The sequence below is a fragment of the Equus quagga genome, chromosome 2 (assembly GCF_021613505.1).
Source record: "Equus quagga isolate Etosha38 chromosome 2, UCLA_HA_Equagga_1.0, whole genome shotgun sequence".
Taxonomy (NCBI): Eukaryota; Metazoa; Chordata; class Mammalia; order Perissodactyla; family Equidae; genus Equus; species Equus quagga.
Genome location: NC_060268.1, coordinates 50,723,131 through 50,742,486, shown reverse-complemented (window position 1 = coordinate 50,742,486; position 19,356 = coordinate 50,723,131). Strand labels below are relative to the sequence as shown.

General features: G+C 35.5%; 1 protein-coding gene across 2 annotated transcripts in view; it reads left to right on the top strand.

Annotated features, from left to right (window-relative positions):
* Nucleotides 1-19,356, top strand: part of NEDD4 (NEDD4 E3 ubiquitin protein ligase) — a 120,029-nt gene that overhangs the window by 67,917 nt on the left and 32,756 nt on the right. For both annotated transcript variants that reach the window (XM_046653935.1, XM_046653934.1), the window contains 3 exons: nt 13,189-13,239; nt 14,733-14,794; nt 17,464-17,566. In XM_046653935.1, the coding sequence (XP_046509891.1) occupies nt 13,189-13,239; nt 14,733-14,794; nt 17,464-17,566 (216 nt within the window). The remainder of the gene's footprint in view (nt 1-13,188; nt 13,240-14,732; nt 14,795-17,463; nt 17,567-19,356) is intronic.

Here is a 19,356-nt window from a genome sequence, read left to right as displayed (position 1 = left end):
TATACTTTTTCTTTTCTTTTCTTGTCTTATTACATTTACTAAGACTTTCAGTGCAGTGTTGAAAAGGAGTGGTGAGAGGGGACATCCTTGCCTTGTTCCCAATCTTAGTTGGAAGCTTCTAGTTTCTCACCAGTAAGTATGATGTTAGTTGTAGGGTTTTTGTAGATGTTTCTTATCAAGTTGAGGAAGTTCCTCTCTGTTCCTAGTTTACTGACTGTTTTTTAACGTGAATTGGTATTGGGTTTTGTTAAATGTTTTTTCTGCATCTATTGATATGATCATCTGATGTTTCTTCTTTAGTCTGTTGATAAGATGGATCATATTAATTGATTTTCAAATGTTGAAATAACTTGGCATTCCTGGGCTAAATCCCACTTGGTTGTGACATATAGTTCTTTTTATACATTGGTGGATTTGATTTGCTAATATTTTGTTGAGGATTTTTGCATCTATGTCCATGAGAGATATTGATCTGTTTTCGTTTCTTGTAATATATTTGTCTAATTTTGGTTTTAGGGTAATGCTAGCCTCATAGAATGAGTTAGGAAGTATTCCCTCTGCTTTCATCTTCTGAAAGATATTAAAGATAAACTGGTATAAATTCTTCCTTAAATGTTTGATAGAATTCACCAGTGAACCCATCTGGGCCTGGTGCTTTTTGTTTTGGAACATTATTAATTATTAATTCAATTTCTTTTATAGATACAGTTTTATTCAGATTGTCTACTAATAGTTGTTTTAAGATATAGTTTTCACTAATAGCATTGTTTTCATTTAAAGGAGTTCATAATAGTTTAAGACATTAAAATAAATATCTTGTTTTGTAAAAGTCACATTATAACTTGGTTTTTATTTTATTCTTTATCTTTAGGAATCAAATAAACTTCTAACTATTATATCTATTTTTTTCTTTATGTTTTTAGCAAAAGATTCCTTTACAAAAGGAAACATATCCTCGTGTGCCCATTTATCTTTATATTAAAATGTCTGGTTAGCAGTTGTAGGTAGGATAAAAGCAAAGTAATTTGGCTATCATAATTTTGTGTTTATATAGTTACTCTCTTTGACACATTCATAAAAAATCAATTTTATATGATTCATATAAGTAACTCAATTTTGTCCATCTGGTGGGGTTTTTAAAAATCCTTCATATAGCTATCCTTCCCTTTACTGAAAGTAACTATATATTTGACTCTTAGGATTTTTTGCTCTTTTTTTATTGAAGTATCAATATGCAATATTATATTTGTTTCAGGTGTACAACGTAGTGATTCAGCATTTATATACGTTACAAAATGATCACCACAATAAGCCTAGTTAACTGCTGTTAGGATTTTTTTAACCTAAAGTTAATTTGGATATTACCCTTGAGTGTCATTTGTAAATTTTATTAGACAGGTGGTAAAACTGCTGAAATATATAATACTGATAAAAGCCAGTCAAATCTGTTTATTTAATACATATAACCTAAGTTTTCCCAAGCATCACCAGACTGCAGATACCAGTGGAGACAAAATAACAATTATAACCCAAGTTTCACTGACTTAACCCTTCTCTTCTGCTCATGAAAGACCCCAGGCAGCTATAAAGTGCTCTTCTGTATTTCTGGGGTTCCCAGGAGATGGCTCACATGCACTCTTGAACAAATCCAGTCCTGTGGAACATTGCTGCTGTATATCCAGGCATTGTCATTTTTGGTACTGCTGCTTCCCTCTGGGCTGCATTTCTTCCTTCTTTCCTTTGGGTGACTTCTTTCCCAGGAGCAGCCTTAAAAAGCTTAACTCACCCTTTCCTTAGATATGACAAGCCAACCTAGTTTAAAAAAAAGGAATCTTGATTCTGAATACAGCATGGTGGGGGAGTCAGTCAGCTCTAGGGACATGTCTAAATCCCAGGGCAAGAACTAAAAATAAAATCTTAAAACCAGGAAGTACTGTTTTATTAAAAAATTTTCTAGAAGTCCGCTGTCTAATACAGTGGCCAGTAACCACATGTGGTTATTGAAATTTAATTTAAATTAGGAATCCTACTCAGCCATAAAAAAAAAAAAGATGAAATCTTGCTGTCTGTGACAACACGGATAGACCTTGAGGGTATTATGCTAAGTGAAATAAGTCAGAGGGAGAAAGTCAAATACCCTATGATCTCACTCAAAAATAGAAGATAAAAACGACAACAACAAACAAACACATAGATACAGAGAACAGATTGGTGGTTACCAGAGGGGAGGAGGGGACGGAGGAGGGGGGGAGGAGTGACTGGGCACATGTGTATGGTGATGGATGGTAATTAGTCTTTGGATGGTGAACATGATGTAATCTACACAGAAATCGAAATGTAACGATGTACACCTGAAATTTATATACCCAAATGTTACCTCAATAAAATAATAAAATAAATAAAAATAAAAAATAAATTGTCACGTTTAAAATTCTGAACCTCATTTGCGCTAGACGCATTTCAAGTGCTCAATAGCCACGCGTGATTGGTGGCTACTGCGTTGGACAGAAATGATATAGAACATTTCCATTATTGCAAACAGTTCCATTGGACGGCGTTCCCCTAGAACATTACATTTTGAGCTATAAAGCTTTGATACTTGTGTAGCTTTGACAGTGGTCCAGTGTATTGAGGAAGGCACCTAAAGCTACAGCGCTTGGTAACTGTGGTGGCTGAAGGAGTGGAGCCACATCCCAATGGCCTTATTTTCCTCCACTGGTACTTGCCTTGCTGTTGAAGCAAGAAAAATTTGGTTTTAAAGGAATCCATTGAGTTCTTATTTTCTTAAACAACTGTAACTCACATTCTTTTTTTTCTCCCTGTTTTCATTGATACATTATATTACTCAATAAAAATTGTTAAGTTTTCATCCCCGAGAGAAACTTTAAAAACTGTTTATAGATCAACTAAACTTACATTTGATCAGATAATCAGGTAATCAAATTGTAAGAATCTCAGTTTCTACTTCTGAAATATTATTTTTTAAAACTGAGAAAAGATTATTCATTTCAAAAGGTAAAAATTATTAGAGAATACATTTCATTCTACCACTATGTAAGTAGTCTTACACCAAGGTTTACAGAAAAAACGGAAAGAAAGTAAAAGAAAAACCACTTTGGGGATTTTTCATAATTAATTGTTTTGTTTGTTGTTTAGAGGTATTCTTTGGCTGGTCCCTTCAGGTCTTCTCCCAATGTGTTCATTGTACTGCCAATAAATCTTTGATTGTATTTGCCAGGCACTGTACACCATTTGTGCTTAATACTGTTTGTTGATGAATATGGAAAATAGTGCCAAAACTCCAACAAGTAGATTTTGCTTTTTAAATGTCTTTTGTTATGAAATACAAGAGTAGAAAACATCATCCCAACTTTTGATGGGGCAGACTAAGCAAGGAAGACAACATATACAAAATGGTTTAGAAATGAAAGATCAGAGAGTTGAGATGATCATAGCTTCAAGACTGCCTGCTCATGAATCAAGGGAGTTTGCAGGACGATCTCCTCATTAAAATTCTCTGTAGACTGAAAACTTTGATAAATTCTGAATTGTCAGCAGTGGTCCCCAGACCCACTAACGCTAGTGTTTAATACCAGCTGCTGTTTAATACTCTGAAGAAACATATTCTGTGTGAAGTTCAGTGGTTTATAAATTTCAGATTCAGTTACCTTTAAAGATGATTAAACTGGAATCTGGAGCAATTAATCTAACAACCTAACAATGAGCTAAATAATGACTTCCTACTATGTCCAGGGCATTGCTAGGCCCTGCACAACACAGTAACACTTAGGAATTATTTTTAACTTTACTTTTAAACATTGTTGAAACATTCTTAGATTATATTTAAACCAATTAATGAGGTGATTTTATCTGAATCTAAGTCTACGTGAGTTGTGGATTTCGCCTCTCATGGATGTATTTTTTTTAATTTGGGGCTAGCAGAGCAGGGTTGTAATCTCATGCAACTGAATAATAGAGATTCGCGTAAAATATTCTGTCAAACTTTACCCAGTATGTGTGGATTCCAAACAGTGGATTCCATATGCCAAGGATGGGAGAGTGGCTCACGGTCACCAGAGGGCAGAAAAGGTCAGGAGCAGATGGGGAAGGCTATAGAGAAGTGTAGGGAAAGTGTTGTACCACCTCTTTATAAGAAAGACAACCTTTCACAACTCAAGAAAATACAGTTCAGAATCGGGGGCAGGAAAGCCAGTAAATGATCCAGGAACATCCACCATAATCAAAGCAGTGAGAAACGTGGGAGGGAATCAATAAACCAGTCAGGAGCCCAGACATTACCAGGTTGTTACACTTGTGGCAGAAAGCTAAATTCAAGCCCAGGTTGAAGAAGGCAGTCAGATTGCCATTAGTTGAGCAGGTCATTTAACCCTTTTTGGGGAGTAGGGGGAGCAAGGGAGGGAAGACTAGCCCTGAGCTAATATCTGCCAATCCTCCTCTTTTTGCTGAGGAAGACTGGCCCTGAGCTAACATCCACACCCATCTTCCTCTGCTTGCTATGTGGGCCGCCTACTACAGCATGGCTTGCCAAGCGGTGCCATGTCCGCACCCGGGATTCGAACAGGCGAACCCCAGGCTGCCGAAGCCTAACGTGCACACTTAACCACTGTGCCCCCCGGGCCAGCCCCTCATTAACCCTTTTGTTACTCCAGCTGTGTTCAACATATTCTTGAATCGTTCAACCTTCTTGAAATGGGCGAGCCAGACTTGAGTCCAGTGCCTGAATAAACGAGGGAAATCAGATACCATCTTCTTTTGATACTGTAGCATTTCCTGTCACATTGCTGATTTGGTTTCATAATGCTAGAACTATTACTACTTGCTTCTTGATAGATTCTCTCCGCATCATAGATTACTTCCTCAGGTCTAAATAGCTGGTTTTTACAAGGGAGGGATTAATTGATAAAAAATGATGATATAATACAATCTACTAGTGAGTCAGCCCACTTCAGTTTTTTTTAGTACTATTTAATAATGCAGAATTTATCTTTGGGTATTAAGTACCTAAAAAGTCAGGGTACATTGGGATATAGCAGAGAATAAAAGTCTTCCTTAACCCTTCTCCTATGTGTATATCCATAGAATTCTGTACTTTTCCTTATAGGTTTTGCATACACTTTAATCGTATGTGCATGTTTGTGAACCATGCAGGACTGTATGCTCCGTGACATCAGGAACGTTCTCCCACGCTTAGCATGGAGCCCAGCTATAGAAGCCACTCACTAATGTTTATTAACCTCACGGAATTTCCAGTCTAGTTGGAGTAGAAGAAAACTATAATACAGATGTTAAAACAGACACAAGGTGAAGTAGAATTACAGAGGAGGAAATTAGCAATTTAGTCTAATCAAGAAAATTTTCATTAAAATGGCATTGAGTTTGGCCTCATAAGTAGATAGGCTTTAAACAGGCGGAGATGAAAAAGAACCTTTTCAGGAAGCAGAAGTGTGTTTGAGAGGGAAAACTACAGGGTTTGTTCAGCAAAGGTGTGGTACTGTGTTGGGGAGGCTTGTTTTAACAGGTGAGGCAGTAAGGTAGACTGGAAAAGCAAGTGTCGAAGGCCTAGAATCCCATGCTAAGGAATGTATGGTTTTTCCTCTGGACCAATGTATTTTTAAATGTGTTCCTCACCAGTCTGTGAGATACGTCATATAAAAGCTATCCTATTGACAAATAAGTTTGTATAATGCCACATGCTGTATTTTTTGTAATGTTACAATGCACACTAGTAAAGTTCCTATAGTCCTAAAGGAAATAAACTTTTGAACTTCATTTAACCCAATGTTTCCCAATTGTGTGGCCACCTTTGAAGTGTTAGTATCCAGCAGACCTATTATCCCTCAGAACACACTTGGGAAATGATGTTTATGCAATAACCAGTCTTCAGAGGTTTCGAAAAGAGGATTTCCATAGTTAGAAAATACGTTTTTATTTTTACAATTTAAGCTAGAAAGAAATGCAAATACATAGATACCTGACTCCTTTTGCTTCTTTTAGAGGAATTCTGTTCAGTGTTAACTGTCTTAATTTACGTTAAAAACTACCAAGTAGACAGGATAAGCATAGACAAATTTAGATGTTATGCTCATTCATCTTCAGCTAGTTATACCAATCATTGCTTACGATTCCTGGTTTTCTCCAAGAATTGAATAAAGATATAGTTCTCCAGGTGTGACTACTGAATCAGCTGTGTGTCAGCTGAGAACTTTCAAGAACTGCAAATTCTCAGGCCCCACCCCAGACCTACTGAATCAGAAATTCTGGGAGTGGGGCCCAGTGATCTGTCTTTAAGAAGCCCTCCAGTTGATTCTGACACACACTGAAGTTTGGAAAACACTTGAATGGACTAATAACATGAATCTTGTGAAACTCTAGAGTAGGTCGCGAGCAGAAGCCTCTAGAATACTTCGTCAGCTGCTGTAGCTTCTGTTTACCCATTTTAAAGTGATGATTTTAGTTCATCTTCTCACACTTGTTTTTAAATATCTCACATTTGTTTTTAAGTTAAATAAAATTATATTCACCCAGTTCTTTGGTTTCTTAGAATTAAGGTCACTATATCTTTCTCAACAGTGGCAGCCATCTGCTAAATTAGTTTCTCATTTAAACTACAGATGTAATTCCCCAGAGAATATTAGCTTCCATCTCTTCAAAAGTTTACCTTTTTCTTTCCCTGGTAGCTTGGCAGACATTCTTAGAAAGAAAAAAAGTAGTATCATAATTTAGTGGCCCTCACAAGAGTGAGTCTCTTGTTTCTATTTATTTTTAATCAAGAATGAATACTTTGTCTCTGAAAGGAAGAGCCTTATATCCCTTTTTATCAGTTATCTAGCTGTACGTATTTTATGGGTAAATTAGAAGTTTATACGTTTAGTCCTCTTGTTATTTCCCTTTGTTTAGAAATATAAATTTGAAACAATGGGAAAAAATGATAAGGAGGGAGGAAAGTTGTAATAAATGCAAAACTTTGCTCTCGCCTTTTATAATGCTCTAGTTTAGGGTCATACAATATAAATTGCTTCTAAAACTGTGTTGGATATATCAAATTTTAATTTTGAAAATAATTATAAAATCCTATTCCTGTTTGATGCAACCCAACCTATTCCAATTCCGATTCGTGTTCCTCCCTTGTTTACTTCAGATTCCTTCTCTTCTGTAGCATGTTTCAAAAATGGCTTATGTTTGAAAATCTTCACAGTAGATTATAAACTAAACTTTAAAGTGTAGAGGAACTTGTCAATGTAAATCGTCAGTTTTCACAAGTTTGTGATGATTACAAAGTGGAGACCTCCAAAGAGACTGAAATTCAGAGGAACTCAGACTGGAACTGGCCTCGAGATTTCTCCTGACTCCCTCCCCACCCCCCGTCTATTAGGTAAAAGTCCCTTTAAAAATGTGAGGCTTGCTAAGGGCTGTAGAACACATGTACCCGCATTTTCAAGCAGTATGAAAGAACAAGTACAGTTTGTGTCTTAGAGTTAAATCTCCCAGACAGGCTGGCTGGCCGAGCGAGTCACAAGCTCGGGACGTTGAATGTCTGCTTTAAGCAAGGACATCCAGTTTCCATAACACTATGATTTTATGGCATAGATCAGATTATACTGTTTGTTTAGCTAACACCATTTTTCCCTTTACATACTAAAAAGATTGAATCAATAAATCTTGAACTTCTAGAAAAAAATGTTTAAAATAGAGTGAGTCAGTATGTAAGTAGGAAGGTAGAAGCTATGCAAATGCAATTTTACTTAGTAAGATTTGCATACGTTAGAAAATAGTTAAGCTAAATTTAGTTTTCTTAATCCTTTTGTCAGTTTAAAATATCTAGAATGTAGTATGAATCCATGTAGTATGGGTTTTTGAGAGGAAAGAAGGATGTTCATTAAAAATAAAAGTTTTTATAAAATTTTGGAAGCAGAAACTATATGGTTCCTTATTTTAAAAAATACTATAAATGAATCCATTCATGTAAGTTCTGCTTATTTTTCTCAGAGATCCACGTGTGCTAATATCCTCAATGTCAAAATATTGACTTTTCATGTGTTCAAATCAAGAAAACACTTAACTTCTTAACATATAAATAGTAGGAGTTTAAATTCTGCTTTATATAAAGAAGTTTTTAGATAATTTCACTTTTAGTGTCTCAGCTTGAGAACTTTTACCTCGATTGTTTTATGATCTCTGAAGTATCTTTTGATCCCTTGACTTAATTTAAATAATGTGATTAACAATGCCTTGCACATTTTTATAACTATGAATTTATTGCTTCTTTTTTTTAACTGCTTGCCTCAATTCATTTTTTTAGAATTACTGATCTATACAGACGAGTCGTGACATTTGCACATAGAGAATTTTGAATACAGCTGTGTGAAGACGGTAGCTATTAGCACTGAATAAGATATTAATTCAACTGCAGACTTCTTGATCTTGAATCTTCGATCCTGATCTTATCTTTGAAAACTTACATGTGCTTTCTGGCTCACTCAGGAGACAATTTCCTTTTGTAACATTCATTTAGTCATTAAGACCTATTCCATTTCACATTAGTTTAGATTATTCATGGTGGTCTTTATTATTACACAAAATAAAAATTATCTTGGGTATATATGCAAATGATAAATACAAGTTTATTCATTGAGATTAGAAGCAATCTCAATTGCAAAAGATTAGAAGCAATCTCAATATCTGTCATTAGGGAATTAGTTAAATAAAGTTTCATATTCCATATACTGGCATACCATTCAACTGTTAGAGGGAGATCATCTCTATGTGGATTGATACTACACAAGGTCCCAGAGACATTGTTGAAGGGAAAAAAGTGAGATGCATAAGAGTATGTCACAGAAAACTGAAGGGATACCCAGACACAAAAAAATGACAGCTATTGCCTCTGGGAAGGACAGGGATGGAGTTACATAGCTGGAGGCTATGAACCTTTTTTTCCTTTCACTTTTATACTCTGTGTATGTGTCATCTTTGTTTTAAAATTACTTTAAAAAATCATCTTGATTAGAAAAGTGGTGATAGCTGTCTGAAAACTGAAACTATACTGTAATCAATGTTCATGTATAAAATTCATTTTTACGAATTAAAAAGCATGATTAAAATTAAAAATTGGATGTTACAGCAGAAAACTTTGGCTATGTTGTTTGGCTCTGGTTATGAGGAAGTGATTTTTCCTTTAATAGTTTGCTTTATACAATGGATTTACCCTGGGAAATTATTTGTAATTCAGATTTAATGGGAACTCTTTTTAAGCCCAAGTTTTCTTCAAAGCTATGACACGTTATCTGTTTTTGAAAGTCTGATTTTTTGTAACATTGGGTTCTCTTAAAGCAGAACATTCAGACCCTGTTGACCCTTATCAAAGTTATTAACAGTTTGTCCTCCTAAACTTAGAGCCTTCTGTAGTTCTAATTGAATTATTACAAAACAACAATTTTGCTTTTTCTCTTTTCATAGTCTAAAAATTATTTTAAGAAATTGAAATTCACATCTTTAAAATATTGGAAAAATTATTATTTACTAACTGGACTGTGCCTACTACACATGCTTCTGCTTAAAATCACCTGCTGTTCTAAATTCTTCCTCAGATTTTCAGGCATTCTTAAAATTACTTATATTTTACCAAATGCAGATTTGCTTTATGAACTAAGCTGCATGCAGTTCAAATATAGGAAATAACTCTTGCAAAGAAATGCTTGATATTCAGAATTTGGAACAATTGGTTGGCTAAGGAAACATTAATGAACATCACAGACTGACTTGCCTTCATAGGAATGAATTTAAAACTATTACTTTTTTTTTGTAAGTGGAAAAAGAACCTCTAATTGTCCTATATTTATAGAAACCATATGTCCCAGACTTTCCAGGGTAGTTCCCAGTTTCATACTCTCCATCTCCTCAGACCATACGTATTGATTTTTAGTTTGGAAAATTTGTTCGTTCTTCTAATGTTAGAAATATGGTTCTTTAGTATTGTTTCATTTTAAGTAGAAGTTAAGAAATTCATTTCAGATCACTTATTTTAAAGAAAGAAGATGTAAGGAAGATATATTAGAAGACATTTTTTAAATGTATTTTTGTATATCTAAATTTCTGGAGACAAGGATATTTTTATTATGTTGGATTTTTGTTCACAAATTGCAATCAATGAACAAGGAATATGGAGCAATATGTGAGATGAGATGTTTTTTTCTGTTCCGTAGTGACCAAGTACCACCTCTGCTGTAGAGACTGACTCTCTAGGGAAGATGTATACGTTAAGAGGTTTTAGGAAATAGGGAGCACAACAAACACATGAAAAGATGTTCAACGTCATTGGCCGTCAGGGAAAAGCAAACAAAACCACAATGAGATAGCACTTCACAACCACTAGGAGGGTTATATCAAAAAGATAGGTAATAATAAGTGTTGGCAAGGATATGGAGAAATTGAAACCCTCCCACAGTGCTGGTGGGAATGTAAAATGGTGCAGCCACTTTGCAAAGTCTGATAGTTCCTCAAAAGGTTAGAGTTACCATATGACCCAGCAACTCTACTCCTAAGTATATACCCTAGAGAAATGAAAACGTATGTCAGCACAAAAACTTGTACTTGAATGTTCGAAGCAGCATTATATATAATAGGCAAAGAATGAAAACAACCTAAATGTCAATTAACTGATAAATGGATAAATGTGGTATATCCATACAATGTAACATTCAACAATACGAAAAGGACTGAAGTACTGATATTTGCTACAACATGAACGAACCTTGAAAACATTGTGGTAAGTGAAAGAAGCCAGTCATAAAGGACCACATGTTATATGATTATATTTATATGAAGTGTCCAGAATAGTTAAATCCATAGAGATAGAAAGTAGATTGGTAGTTGCCTAGGGCTAGGGAGAGAGGGATGAAATGGGGAGTGACTGCTAATGGATATGGGTTTTCTTTTGGGGGTAATGAAATGTTCTAAAATTGTACACTGTAAGTGGGTGAACTATATAGTATGTGAATTATGTTTCAATAAAGCTGTTATTTAGAGAAGTGAGGGAGTCTTGCTCACTGTTTGGGATATTCTGTTTTATACCTTCTTTAGCAGTGCTTCTCAACCACAGTCAATTTTTTCACCCAGGGGACGTTTGACAATGCCAGGAGAAATTTTTGGTTGTCATAAGTGCAAGAGGAGGAGGGCTACTGGCATCTAGTGGGTAGAGGCAGGGATGTTGCCACACGTCCTTCAATGCATGAGACAGCCCCCATAACAACAACAAAACGTTATCTGGCTCAATGTCAATAGTGCCCAAGTTGAGAAACCCTGCTCTATACCTGTGTTACTCTAGAGATAATTGACCACAGCCATGTTTTTGAAGCACATCAAGATCATGAATCATCAAACAGATAATCAGTGTATTCAGTTTACTAAGGGCAAGCCTATTCAATAAGACTGAGCCAAAAAAAAATGTTTTATTTATTTATCTGGTTAAGCTTAAAGCTAAGTTAGATAATCCAGTTAACCAAAATATTTTATTCCTCAGTCATTCTGGTTGAGATTTTACTATATTTTGTTGTATTTTACTTCCTTACTTATAGCTTCTTAAAGATCATATTTATTGAGTATAACATATACTTGTGATAAAAACAAGAATAAGGAAACATACCATAGCACAGCCTTGACGGTATAATTAAAAGCTAACTTGTCCGTTTCAAAAATTATCACCAGCTTATGTAAACTAAGCTAATTTTCTCGGTTTCAGTCTCCAGCCATGCTCTTTTTATTATATGTACCTGTTTGAAATGTCCACAGACTGGTCCAGGGGGAAGGGAGTAAGGATTTTGTTATAGAATCCAGCATTTCAAATGTAACAGTAGCTGACATTTGTTGAATGTTCACTGGATGCTGGGTATTATGCAAAGCACTTCATGTATATTTTCTCATTTAATTCTCACAAAACCTTATTCTTCTTCTTCTTCTAGAAACATCTCTCTTCCAGCTATCCATTTTCCTGCTCCAGTATGCACTCATTGTTCTGTAGGTCTTACACTACTGTTATTCTGAGAGTTCCCTTCCCCATCATTCTGGGAATCCTCTTGGCTTCTCTCCTGTCTTGAATCCCCTGCATCTTTTCTTACCATGGTGTACTCCCTAATTTTGGTGACGTATATCCTCCATTATCCTCCTAAGAACACTAATATCTGAAAATGTCCTTATTCTGCCTTCGTTATTGAGAAACATAGTTTGGCTGGGTATAGAATTCTATGTAGGAAATATTTTCCTCACACAATTTTGGAGGCATTATTCTCTTGTCTTTCCGTTTTGTGTATCCTCTGTTTCGTCTGTCTCAAAGCTTTTAGAATTTGTCTCTGGTGCTCTGAAATGTCACAATGAGGTACCATGCCATGACTTTTTTCTTCATGCCTAATACGTGTAGAGGGGCCTTTCACTCTCAGAATTCATGTCCTTTAGTTCAAGGAAGGCTTTTCAAAATGCTTCTTTGATAATTTCCCCCATTTGCCTTTTTCTTTCTGGAATGCCTGTTGTTTAGATGTTGACTTTTAAAATTTATCCTGTAATTTCCTTATTTGGGGAATCCTATAGTCTTTTGTTTTTTAGTTCTACTTTCTGAGAAATTTCTTTTACTCTATCTTCCAACTCTATCTTCAACTTTTTATTTTAGTTATATTTTTAATTTCTGAAAGCTCTTCCTTATTCTCTAATTGCTTCTTTTTCTTTTTCTTTTTTTCTTTTTGGCATGGAAGGACCTGCCCTGAGCTAACACCTGTCGCTAATCTGCCTGGTTTTTTTTTTCTCCTCAAAGCCCCAGTCCATGGAGTACTACCAGGTGAAAAGCCATATAAATATGAACCCTACCCAGTACACTTTCTTCTTTCAAAGATTGACTCCCCTCCAGTTTCTGCTCGCTTTTGGTCACTTTATGGTGCTTTCAAATGGTTGTTTTTATATTTTTTCAGAGTTCATAGTTATTGTCTGCAAAAGGATCAATCTAATACACTCTATTCTGCCATTACTAGAAGTTGTACCATATTACCTTTTATTTCCCATTGATATTGCATAGGATTAAACAAAAAAAAGTCTACATTTTTTTATGAATTATGGCAGTAGCTCATCAAAATCTTCTAAAGGATTGAGCATATTACTAATCATTTTTTCTTCTTTCTCTTGTAGACAAGAGATGATTTCCTAGGCCAAGTGGACGTTCCTCTTTACCCATTACCGGTTGGTATAGATGTCCATGATTTTAGTTTTGTATTTATTCTTTTTAATTTAATAAATACTTACAAATCTACAACATAGTTAATGTAAATATCTTATTTATAAAATATATACTGCTATTATTTTTTGAGCGTATTTTTTTCTGAAAACTCATCTCAGTTTTCCGTTTTAGTTTTGTCTTCAAGATTTCCTTACATGAACCCCAGTAAGAAAGAGAGCCACTGAAGTTTGTTGACATCATGAAAGCAGTGTTTGAGGAAGATCAGTTTGGAAGTATTCTACTGAATAACTAGAATGGAGAGAGCCTAGGCTTACCGAAGGAAACTAGTGTGGTTTATAACAAGATAGGCGTCAAGCTGAATCTGGACCAAGCATATAGCAATGGAGGAAAACAGATTCAGGAAACACTTCATAATAAAACATTATTGGACCAAGTTTCTGGTATGGAGGTTAAAAAAATAAGCAAAAAATAAAGATAATACAGGTTGAACTTGGGAGATAAGGGTGGCGTCTCAAGTAGAAAAGTTAGGAGGGAAAGCCATTTTGTTTTGAAATATGATAACGTTGTTTTTTTTGCCATATTGAATTTCAATAGAAAAGAGGAAAAATGAAAGCTGTAAGTGGACAGCTGACAGAGATTTGAAAATAAATTGTGTAGGGAATAGGGAGCAGAAGGATTGAGAGTTATCTCTGTGAGGTAACAGCAGAATCTCTGAGGATGATGGGCTGTCCAAATAAGAGAGATGAGAGGACTGAAGCCAAACACTGAACCTTAGTCAACGTGAGTCTGTCAGAGGAGAAAGAGAAGACGGACAAGGAGAGACAGGAAAAGTGAGTCTGTCAGAGGAGAAAGAGAAGACTGACAAGGAGAGACAGGAAAAGGACCAAGTAAAATAATGTCATGAGAATTTAAGAAATGAGTTTTAAGACTGAATGGATAGTTAATGCAAAATGCAACAGAGAAGTAAAGGATAATAAAACCAAAGTTCTGTTGAACTTGGTAAGAAAGAGAAATAATACTTCTTTATCAGTCTTTTGAGATATTTATTGGTTCTATACAGTCTTTAGAGATCACAAGCTTTTAATAATGTATTTAATCCAATCTGACTTTCCAGGCCATTTACTTTGTTCTCCTAGAATGGGCTCTATGCTCTAACCAAGGCAACTTGCTGACATCCTACATATTGCATATTCCTTTGGGGTGCCAACATACTGACCACTCTCTGCTGTTTTTCTACTTCCTGCCCTCCTTGTGGCTCCGCAGCGCACCTCTTGAGCTAGTCTTAGACTGAGCTGTGATGCAGGCTATAATTCTCATGGTGCGAGAAAGTGAAAGCACAGTCAAGTTACCAGCTGTAATCGTTTAATAAGCTAAAGCTACTTTTTTCTCACTTCTTGTTTCAATTATGCCTTAGGTCATAGCTCATGAATATTCTTGAGAAATACATATTTTTGGTGTTATAGATATTTCTTGAAAACCCACTGTTTTATTCTAGACAGAAAACCCAAGAATGGAGAGACCATACACATTTAAGGATTTTGTTCTTCACCCAAGAAGGTCAGTAAATATAAAATAATAACATATTAATTTTTTTATTTCTTCATTATGCCTTATAGTAGCCTCTTTGGAATTTCAAGGTTTAAATCTTTGTAAATAAGCTACTTCTAAATATTATTTATATTACTTAGATAATATTACATATATAATATTATTATATTATTTTTAATAGCTTTATTGTTATGTCTGATAAAAATAATATATGCCCAGTACAAAAAAATTCTAGAAATACAGAACAGTGATCGTACCCCTTTGGGAAAGATTTGCCCACCTAATATTTATCAGACTAGAAGGCTGAAATTTGTCATTAATTTTTATTTATTTTATATCTAAAGTATATGTAATATTGTCGTAGTATGCTGTAAAAAATCACAAACATCAATTCATCTAAAACTAATATCCAACTTGACATACACAAAGCCACTTTCAGAAAAACCTAACTACATTTTGTCTACTTTAATAAAAAAAGGTATTTCAGAAAACTCAAATATTTAAAGAAAATAACATGAGCAAAGACTCGAATTTAAAACCCAAAGAGCATGTTCATAATTCCATTTCCTAAAATGAATTACTTGATTTTTGTCAAAATTTTTTAAGTTTAAGCTGCAAATAAAACTCCCTTTGATCTTCTGTACCACATAGTCAAGTAAAATCTGTTCAAACGTGTATGGATTTACTGTCAAAAAGATCAAAGTTAAGCAGAGGAAGGACATCTGTGAAAACAACAGTATTTCTCTTGTTTTTAAAACTAGAAAATGTATTTGAAAAATATACTGTGAGAACTCAGTAAAATTTTACATTAAAAACTTTTTAGGGGCCAGCCCTGTTGCCTAGTTATTAAGTTCAATGCCCTCCACGTTAGTGGCCCAGGTTTGGTTCTCCAGGTGCAGACCTACCCCACTCATCAGCAGCTATGCTGTGGCAGTGTCCCACACGCAAAATAGAGGAAGACTGGCACAGATGTTAGCTCAGGGCAAATCTTCCTCAAGCAAAAAGAGGAAGATTGGCAACAGATGTTAGCTCAGGGCCTCAACAGAAAAAAAAAGAAAAAAATTTTTTAATTATCCTGTGATGTAAATATTAAAATAAAAGGGACGGTGCTCTCTGATTATGTTAATATTTTCTATAAGAGAAGTTGCATATTTAATTTCTGTAGAAGTCTTGGAATATGAATCTCTTTTCTTCCTTTAATTTTAGACTGATTGTGACGTCTGCATACCAAGAATAACTAAATAAATATTTCTTCTCTTATTTGATTGCCGTAATAGCCTGCTTTTCAATTTGTCAAATGCTTTCTAAAATATCTTTCTCTTTAGAAAATATGACAATTTACATATTCTTTCTGCACTGGATATTACTGCAAGTGCAAAAGAAACTTTATTCAAAGAGAAAATGTACTACATTCGTAGATCTGCTTGAGGCCCATTGAGTCCAAGCCCACGCACTTCTTATCTAGTTGGAAAGACATAAAACACATCGTTGTAAAGAAACTCTTCTATAAAACATTATCTGAGCAAGTTTTCTATATCCATGTTTTATAGCAACAAGTCAGAGTGTTCCCACCCCCTTAAACATGGAGACATGAGCCATGTTAGTGACCTTGGAAATAAGCATCGGGGATTTTGTTGACCACTCGAGAAGGGTACACCTTCCAAACCCATAAGCATAGAATGGAGAACAACTAAAAAGATTAAGGGAGACAAGAGTAGGGAGTATCTCTTGAAGACAGAATGAAAGCGTAATTGGTTACATAGTGATGTCTGTAAAATCACCAAAAAGAAATCTATACAGAAAGCTAGGGCAAGCAAGGATTTCCTAAGTGAATAGGACCTCCAGTTGATATGGGCGATAGACAGTAGTAAGTCTTAAGTTAGAAGCTTAAGAAAGACAGGTTTTTAAAAACATTTAAATATTAATACAGTGGGCAGCAACCGTTAGCTTTGACAACTCATTATTCAAAGAGGTGATCCAATATGAAAACAGATTAGGTAAGTTAGTGTATGACAGATACAAACAGCTGTGAAAGAAAGATAGTAGGTTTCAGACAGTTGTCAGGTCTTGCTCCCCACTTTTCTCTCATCCTAGACAAGATGGCTAGATGAGTATCCCTGAAGCACATCTCTGAGGATGCCTTTCCCTATCCCCCAAATTCCATGGCTTCACAGCATAAGCAAAATAAAATCTAAAGTTGTCTCTCTTCACATGGACCTCATCATCTGGACCACCCCACTTCCTTCATGTGTCCTGTCATCCAGCCGAACTACTGCTGTTTCCTTAACTGCAGCCCAGGTTTCCCTTCTGTGTCCTTGTTCCTGCTCTTCTCTCCACTCATGTGCCTTTCCCTCCACTGCCACAGCTCAAAATCCTCCCCAGTCTTCTAGCCCCAACTTCTAGCAACTCAAATGCCAGCTTCTCTTTCAAGTTCTCAAATCATTCACTTAAACTTCCTTAGTATCTTATCTATCTCATAACAGGTTATGTGTGTTCTAACAATTTATTTATGTATGTTCCTTTTTCTCTGCCATCTATTCCTTTTCCTAGATAACTTCTGTACCGAAACTCATCTTTGAGTCTCCTCTAGTAGCTAGTGGGTGTTCAATAAACTCTTATTTAAATGAAGGCTTTTCTTCCTACCGTTAAAGTTGTGAATAATTTTTTCTTCTCTACAGTCACAAATCGAGAGTTAAAGGTTATCTGAGATTAAAAATGACTTATTTACCTAAAACCAACGGCTCAGAAGAAGATAACGCAGAACAGGCTGAGGAATTAGAGGTGAGATTTTATAAATATTTGGTTAAACTAAAAAGACAATATCTGATTTCTTATTTTCCTATACTCTGAAGAGAAAATAACTTTATTCAATGAAATTAATGTGTGCAATAAAAATTGTTTACCTGGACATTTGTTTATTTCACCCAAGCATTCATTAACCATTTTTTTCCTCTAAGGATATTTCTTTAGAATGAATGGCCATTATTGAGGCTTTCTTAGGGAATAGAGAATACAATGTTCATAAATGAAAGCATTTACTGTATAAGTCATTAACTGTTCCTAGTTTTTTAAAGTTTTCTAAAACTATGTCATCTTCCCATTTATTAAATTTAGTATTCGTAAGTTAAATATGTGGAAATTTGAGGAGACTCTACTAATTAGGAACTCTTTTATAAAATGTAATTCCTGTTACTTTAATTTTCCTGGTTGTGGGGGTTGCTCATAAGAAAGGAGGGGAATGAGAGAAAGAGAGGGGGAGAGAATTCAAGTGATCTGATAGAAAGCCACGTTTATTTGGAGCAGATAGAATTTAAGAGTCTTCATGGATGACAGGGTAAGAGGAAGTCCCAGTCCAGTGTTGGGGCAGAGCCACGCCTCTGGGGTGAGTGAAGAAGAGGTAGAGAGCGAGTATTTGGAAGGGAAGTGGACGGGGATCTAGAGATTGGAATCCTAGTCGCAACCTCTGCGACTAGCCAGCCGAATGACTGTGTGAGTTCGCTGAAGTTCAGCCACTTTGAAGTTCTCTGAACCTCAGGTTCTTCATTTGCAGAGTGACAGGATTGTACCAGATGGGCTGTAGGGTTTCTGCTAGCAGAAGAATTCATGATTTGAAAAGGAGACAAAAGCACCTGCCCCTTGAGGTTCCCAATGAAGGGACATTATCATCAAAAGATCGCATCTTACTCTGCAATATTTACTGAAAGCACACAGTGTATTGGCAGCGGTTTGCTTTGAAGGGTTTAGTTTGTGTGCATTCCTCAACAGTCATGCCTGTTTGACTGAGGGTCTGCTTATGTCTCCAGAAGAACTGTAAAGCTGAGGGACCTCCCCAAGGGCTGGGCTCTACCTCACACACCCACATGCCTTGTGAAAGAAAGCTTCCGAACCAGCAGTGCATTTGCAGCAAAGCTCACTGGGAATTTTGTATATGTACTAATGAGATTTTACTTTGTGGGGGAATCTATAACAATAAAAGGACAGAACTTTTTTCCTTTAAATCATAGAATATAGTCAGCCCTCTGTTTGGCCATCAAAGAACTTGGTATCCTCTTTTAAGTCTATATTCCCCTATTTGATTACTTTTTTCGTTTTTAGTTTTTCTCTGATATATCTTAAAATAATGATTTTTTAAAGTTTGTGGATATTTATCGGGTAGAAGTTTCTCTACCTGGCATTTTGGTGCCCAGGGTATCCTGCATAATGGAATTCTGTTTGAAATGAAGGATGTCTGCTGTGAAGAAAGAAAATTCTTTATTTAGTAACTTAAAATTTAACAGCATTTCATTATTTGGTAACCTCCTCCAAGTTTTGCCCACATACACGTATCACAGGTAGCTTATTCACAGTTCAGTTTCTGTGGGTAGAGCTGCTTCGCTTCATTTTGTGGTCTCATGTCTCAATGTTTGAATTCCCTCAGAATACACCTTATAATTTCAGCAGATGTAAGCGTGTAGGAGTTTATTTATGAAAGGCCCTAGGAATTCAAACACATGAATCTGTGCTTATTTATCTTCTGTGTAGCTAATGACCAGAGAAGTCTTGCCTTTGACACCGAGTTTGTGACTGAATAC